General features: G+C 52.6%; 1 protein-coding gene across 1 annotated transcript; it reads right to left on the bottom strand.

Moving 5' to 3' along the window:
• Positions 1 to 6,737, bottom strand: LOC142904369 (suppressor of tumorigenicity 14 protein). Its single transcript, XM_076050441.1, has 17 exons — positions 6,543 to 6,737; positions 5,200 to 5,267; positions 4,928 to 5,133; positions 4,686 to 4,781; positions 4,366 to 4,585; positions 4,134 to 4,276; positions 3,895 to 3,992; positions 3,644 to 3,753; positions 3,321 to 3,454; positions 3,133 to 3,237; positions 2,916 to 3,029; positions 2,716 to 2,829; positions 2,150 to 2,269; positions 1,862 to 2,045; positions 1,517 to 1,788; positions 1,235 to 1,371; positions 1 to 895 (listed from the first exon to the last, which is right to left on the bottom strand). Exons 1-17 carry the CDS (start codon positions 6,720 to 6,722, stop codon positions 728 to 730), a joined length of 2,469 nt encoding a protein of 822 aa, XP_075906556.1. The 5' UTR covers positions 6,723 to 6,737; the 3' UTR covers positions 1 to 727.
• Between the last annotated feature and the right edge of the window lie 263 nt (positions 6,738 to 7,000).

Raw genomic sequence — 7,000 nt, 5'->3', positions numbered from 1 at the left:
ACATTGGCTGGTGTGATGACTCACGATTTCTTATGAAACGTTTGAACGGTAGGGTTCAGAATTTTGACGTTGAACAGCACGAAAGCGCCGATCCGTGCCACATTTCCTTGGCCTCCTCTGGGCCCCTTGGGACCAGTTGACGGTCATTTTAAAGGCCGGTGCCTACCTGAGTATTGTCGCCGATTGTTTCCATCCATCTACGCCGCACTGTGCCATTTTCTCACGGCTCCTTCTAACAGGATAACGCCACTTGTCACAAAGCTCCAATCATGTTTCACAGAGCATCGAGGGGGTCCGACCCAGTATTAGCAAGCTAACTAAATAAAGTTTAAAGACAAAACAAAACTCATTCACAGTTTGACCTGAAAAAGTTGCTGACGTGACCGTATTAATAACCATTACATCTAATTTAGGTCCGTGTTACGATTATTCTACGTTCATGTCCTGACCACAGCGTTTTGAGGTTCAACATTATAACGCCAGTAAAGTCGATCACTGTTTTTAGACCTCTGAACTTGCCTCCTTTGAGACCACTTTCTGAAAAAGTCAAGAAGCAGTTGCGATTGACAGGCTGAATTTAGATATGGGAAATTCTGTTTCTGTTTAGTTCATTGTGTCACTCCCGAGAACTGACTGAAAAATCTGAAAATGGATCGCGAGTCCCAAAACCTTTGTCCCAATTGTGCTGAGCACCACGTCATTGTCCATCCATGTCAACGCGGACAAGTCACACCTGCCCCTTAGTTTGCTGCCGTATCCAGTCGGCGAACTTCACCACCTGCGTGTAGACGCCCGGGCGGTTGAGCCGGGCGCAGCCCTCGCCCCAGCTCACGATCCCGGCCAGGAACCAGCGCCGGCCGCGCTCCTGACACACCAGCGGGCCTCCAGAGTCACCCTGGCGGAGATGCAATCGAACAGGAAACATGATGGAGGTACAAAACACTTTTGTTTGCATAAATCCACTAATTTATGTATCCAGGTTTGTGCTCGCAGGCCACCATAGTTCACTGGCAAGCTCAGGAGACGGAGGGTACAGTGTCCCTAAGGGGAAATAACTCAAAGAGAGCAGCAATCTAAAATTTAACCACTTGATGTTGCTGTTTCTTCCTCATAATCACCAAATTTTATACACTTGACCTTCAAGGAAGCCCACCTGCCCTTAATACTAAACGTGCTTCCTTATGTACAGGGCTTCTAACAATTGTACCCAATGGACCATCAAGGCGAGTCACACCTGGCAGGCGTCCACTCCTCCCTGCAGGTTCCCAGCGCACAGCATCCTGGGGGTGATGGCGTCGTCGTACAGCTTGTTGCACGTTTTCCTGTTGATGATCTTCACCGAGGCCTCTTGGAGGCGAGTGGCGAGTTCACCTGAGGTCACATGACAGAGAAAGGGAACGACAAGCCCTCATGCTGGACTTTAAATGTAAACAGATCCAAGCTCAAGCGAAATTCTAGACGTTCTTATCCCACAAAGAAAAATCAGGAATTCCATTCATCTTTTCAAGGTGCTCACCGTCCTCCATGAGGACCCCCCAGCCCGTCACGTAGCAGCTCGTCCCCGTCGTGAAGGTGTGCGAGCCGGCGGGGACGCACACCGGCTGCACCAGGTCGTTGAAGTAGACGGGGGCTGCGAGCTCCAGCAGGGCGATGTCGTAGTCGGAGGTGAACTGGTCGTACTGCGGGTGGAGCACCATCCTCCTGATGGGCCTGATGGTGGCGCCGCTGTTCCCCGTCGTCATGGCTCGCATTCCCATGTAGGCGCGCCACGCACGGGCGTCGGAGTATCTGCGGGGATGCCCGGCGTGGTGTGTGAGCGTGGGATGCATTACCGATCCACAAATTTTTAAAAATCTTTTACTTGATAGCTTCCGAGTCCTGGAAGCAGTGAGCGGCCGAGACGAGCCAGCGGCTGGAGATCAGCGTGGCGCCGCACACGTGGCCGTAGCGTTCCATCTGCAGGCTGACCTGCCACGGCCACGAGCCCGAGCTTGCATCCGAGCCTCCCACTATCTTGGTCCTCTTCCTGGGCCTGGTGCCGCAGCCTTAAGGAAGGGACGGGGGAAACGGAGGAAACCGGAATATTTGATTTCAGCGAAAGAAATTCAGACGAGGAAATACATAAAAGGAGCGGAGCAGAGGAACTCACCGCAGCGAAGTTCGTCGGAGCCGTCGAAACAGTCTTTGAATCCATCACATTCTGGGTTGGTCTTGCTCAAGCACTTCCCGTTGGCACATTTGTATGAGGACGAAGAGCAGCCTTTGAGGTCTGAACAGAGTTGAGAGGCCTGAGCCGGGCGGGTACGAGACAGAATGTTTGTTCTGGTTCTGAATATTCTGTGTCTGAACTCTTAAGGTCTCCAGGTGCCACAAAGGCTAAAAAGAAAAATTAATTGCCAAGCGTAAATTGCTGCAGTAGGGCAGCCAACACACTTTCCTGTGTGATTAAATCTTGAGTAAAAGCAGAATGTGCGAGTCACAATTAGCACTTCAATTATCAGATACAGCTTTCTGTGATCAATAATTGCCATGTTTTTCACCGCTTGTCTTCACCTCTGGATGAGGAGTAATTGTTGTGATGGCTTTATGCGTTACTCTGGAAGAGGCTCCACTGTACTGAAGGTCAATTTCCCCCTCAGGTACAAAAGACGTCTAATCAATCAGTCACTGCAAGAAAAATGACTGACGACAGCAGGTGAAGTGGTTGCAACTCACACGCTCTCGTGCAGTTGAGCTCGTCGCTGCGGTCTTTGCAGTCGACGACGCCGTCGCACACCGACGACTTGGGCAAACACACCTTGTTGGGACACACGTGGTGGCATTTGCCCCCTGGAAACAAAACTCATGCATTCAAAACATCAAATTAAATCATCACATATGGAGAGGCAGGTCTCAGCAGAGGTGGGTCCACTCACCACAGCCGCCCTCCTCGCTGCTGTCGGCGCAGCTGCTCTGGCTCAGGCACGGCCCGCTGCCCTGAGGCCTGCACTGGCCCTTCCCACAATCCACTTCACCCGGCCTGCAGGACGCTGGGTGTTTAACACACACACAGACGCAGGAAACGATCTGAGTGCAAGACAAGGTTTTGTGCATTTCTGGGTTTGTATCGATAACGGTGTCTTCGCGTCTTACAGCATCTGGCCTCGTCCCGTCCGTCTGCGCAGTCTTTTCTGCCGTCGCACACCTTCTTCAGAGGGACGCAGCGTCCGTCCCCGCAGCGGAACTGGCGGGGGCAGGCTGGGACACAACAGAAAGGTCGTCACACGTTCAATGTTCCTTTCAGTGCAACACCCGGAGGAGGAGGAGTAAGGTTTACTTACTGCCCTCTGGAGAGAAGGCGCGGTAGAGCAGGTGGAAGCCCCGGTGAGTCAGAGATTCATCCGAGTGGAAGTGGAGGGAGAGCGGAGACGAGTAGATCCTCTTCCTGCTGCCGTCCGACACCGGGTAGCACAACCTTCAGAAAGTGGGCAAAAAAGATTGATGAAACACAATTTCACTTTTATAAAGAATTTTGGAGTTCAGCGGGCCGGATTTAAAAGCTTTAACGGGCCGCAGATGGTCCCCGGGCCATAGTTTGCCCGTGCCTGGTTTATACACTTGGCCTCCTGGCTCCGAGGCGTCCGAGTTCCCCCTCACAACTCACTTGACTCCTCCGATGTCGAGCCAGTCCTTCTCACAGCCGTCCGACGACGAGGAATCCTGGATGTCCATCGTCACCAGCGTCACGGAGATCAGGTATCCGGGCAGGGGAGCCTGTGGGAGCATCCAGTCACGACTTGAGGCAAATATCACAGCAGGATCAGTCAGAAGGATGGTTTTCAACACTCCCACTCTTTTTGCAATTCATAATTATGTTTTTCCAGGGGCGGGTGAACATGCAGAATTGTGACTCACCCGTATTGTCCATGTGCAGTCGATGTTTGGAGGGTAATAGGAAGGATAGTAGGGTGAGGAGATAGAGCCGTTCCAGGATGTAATTGACCCTCCACATCCTGCAGGGGGAGGTGTTGACAGAGCGCGCACACACAGACAGACACACACACAGAGAAAGATAGACGACATAAACCCTTGATTGTTAGCACACTTTTACAGTTTTATTTCATTGTTCTGTGTGTTTGGTCGCTCAGTCAGACCTGCTTTGGGGATGGCTTGGAAATAAGCTTTAAAGATGGTCCCTTCCCTCTGCCTGCTGAAGGAGAAGGTGACCAGCATGACATTCCCAGAGGACGTCAGCCTGATGGCGGGAGAGGAGCCCGAAACAGGAAGTCCGCACCACCTCGCCGCAAAACAAAACAGATCAACCGTCACTAGGAATGACGGATAAAGACATGTTTCTCCCACGCAGGCACGAAAAGTGGTTTTTACCTGGCGATGATCTTGTTCTGCAGCGGCAGGAGGAAGTCGTAGGCCGAGAGCTTGTGGGCGGTGCAGCTGCCCGGGGCGGCGCCCTGCAGGGTGAGGATGACCAGCCGCACCACGTGACCCGACGGCACGCGCAGGCGCCACTGGTAGTACGGCTTCTTGGGGCTGACGAGGCTCAGAGTGCGGTTGCTGCCGTACTTGGCGTAGAGGTCAAAGGACATGGCTGAGCAGGGCGGGCAGGGGGAGAGGCGGGAATGACGGTTTGTTCTGCCTCGTGATGTGGACAAAGTGAAGTTTTTTTTTGTTGGTTTCTGTTGCTTTACCTTGAAAGCCAAGCTGCCACTTGCCACTCTGGATGCTGTTTGGACTCTTGCTCTTGTCTGATTTTTCTTCTGCCTCGTAGTCGTCAGGGTCCAAACCTACAGCCACACAGCACATGTTGGACTGCATTCTTGTACCAACTTTTTTATTTTAATAATAATCTACTTAAATTATGCATAATTGACAAGGCTTCCTAACTGCTATTAAAGTGAAAAGAAGCAAAGATAAACGCCGGCGCTGTTACCCAGCAGCTGAAGCGTGTTCTCATCCAGCTCCATGTAATAGTGCTGCTGGTTGCGGCCGTGCAGCGCCACCTTGTTGCCACTGCCGCCGCCGCCGGGCAGCCTGCGCTGCAGCCTGTCGGGGTCGGAGCCCTGGATGGCGATGGCCACGTCGCGCGGGGCGGAGAACTCACTCCAGTAGAAGACGTCCAGCCCCTCCGCTCCTTCACTGTCGACACAGCCTGGTTTACACTGTTGCACAGCTGATTGTGTGTAGCACGTTCTCCCGGCATACCTGAAGGCGGTAATTCCTGAGCGCAGGTGGTAGGAGCTCCATGGTGTCGACTCGTAGAGTTCTGAGAACTGATTATTCCAAAGAAAAAGAGGAGTGACAGCATGGTTGGTTAGACTTCAGCACTGCAGGTGTGACCTGCCAGCAATCCAATGTGACTAAACTTTTGACTGGTAGTGTATATTTGCGTGTGTGTGTGTGTGTGTGTGTATGACTTTGTGCATGTGGCGCACAGAGCTCTTTTGTGTCTCAACCTACCTACCAGCCGGGCAGCGACAGACTTTGATCTCACCTGCTCGCTAATAATGACCAGTTCACCATGCAGATGCTATTATGACAGTGGTTGGGTGGTGCAGGGTATATGCGGGTATACAGAGTACACCAACTTATTTTTCAGCATTGCGTGTACCTACCTACGTCACGTTCAGTAGTGTCTGCAAGCCAAATGGTCCAATTTTCTGTCTTTCCCTTGTCAGTGGGGCAGCCTTGGGTTAGTAATTCCATAAATGTGTGACAATGTGCAAATAATAGTGGCCCACTTTTAGTCGTACATGTCACCGCTTATAAAACAGTGTCTTTATTATGATTTGTCCTTTGCTGAATGGGCTGCTTCAAAACAGAGCATGAGTGCAGCCACACTTGTCCAGGGATCACTACACCACTGTACGACGATGTACCGTGACGAACGACTCACCCATACCAGCTGATTAAAGGGGCTTTCACCTTTGTTTCTGGGGACTTTAGACCTATCGGTTTTCTATGGCCGAGTCTCTCTCAATCCACCCACAACCGTCTGTCATCCCCGCCTGCCCTACTACCCTGCGCAGAGCCACTGTCAAAAAAAAAAAACCCCGGCGTCTCCTCTCCTCCCGCTCTGTGGCGTACAGCGCACAGAGCGGCTGATTGTCTGCTGCACGTTAGGAAGACAATGTTTTTATTGAAGCTCTGCTCTTCTTCTCACTCTTTTCGCTGCTCCCGGGGCCGAGCCGAGGGCTCACAAACGCCAGGTTTGTCCTCGGCTCTGAAAAGCTCCCCCGCCTCCTCCAGGGTCCCACAGGGGTTTTTCAGGAGCTCGCACAAACACACACACATACACATACACACACAGCGTGCACAGCTCCTGTTTCAGCTTTACATTTAAGCCCCGGCAGAGAGAGAGGGAAGCAGGGAGGACGTAAAGGTCGGGATGCAATGGTACATTTTTAAAGGTCAACGGGGAAAAAAGGGGGAAAATGAGAGTGAAGCAAAGAGATGATTTGTGTTAAAGTCTGAACAGCAACAGAGGAAGAGGATGAACGAGGGGTGGTGGAGGGGGTGTCCCTGGAATTGTCCACTGATCCACTTACATAATTGTCCAGCGCCTGAGCCTGCAGGTGGAACTGAGGTGAGGCGGAGTCGGCGAGCTCCGAGGTGAAGCTCAGGTTTGGGAACTCCACGCTGCCACCGATGAAGAAGACTGAGGAGGGCGGAGCTGTACCAGAGGAGGAGGGGGAGGAGGAGTTGAGGTCTGGGACAGATACTCTCATGTGACTGAAGTCAAAAACTATCACCTCGTTTGTACTTACATGTAAAGAAGTGGACCGTCAGCGCAAGGGCGGCCGTGAAGGGGAAGAAGGGCAGGACGCCGAGCAACCGTCTCCTCCAGGAGCCACAGGGTGGCGCCCTCCCGGCCTCCGACTCCCGCCCAGCCTGACCCTCGGCCTTCGTGGGGGGGCTCAGTGAATGGGTGGGCTCCTCCGCCGCCCCCTCCCCCTCCCAGAGACAAGGACATGACTCAAATATCCAACCCCGAGCCGTTTTTTTT

This window comes from Nelusetta ayraudi, unplaced genomic scaffold (assembly GCF_046127955.1).
Source record: "Nelusetta ayraudi isolate G7.1 ecotype Tasmania unplaced genomic scaffold, CSIRO-AGI_Nayr_v1 ptg000127l, whole genome shotgun sequence".
NCBI lineage: Eukaryota > Metazoa > Chordata > Actinopteri > Tetraodontiformes > Monacanthidae > Nelusetta > Nelusetta ayraudi.
The sequence above is the reverse complement of the archived record's forward strand: the minus strand, read 5'-3'. Positions and strand labels throughout refer to the sequence as shown.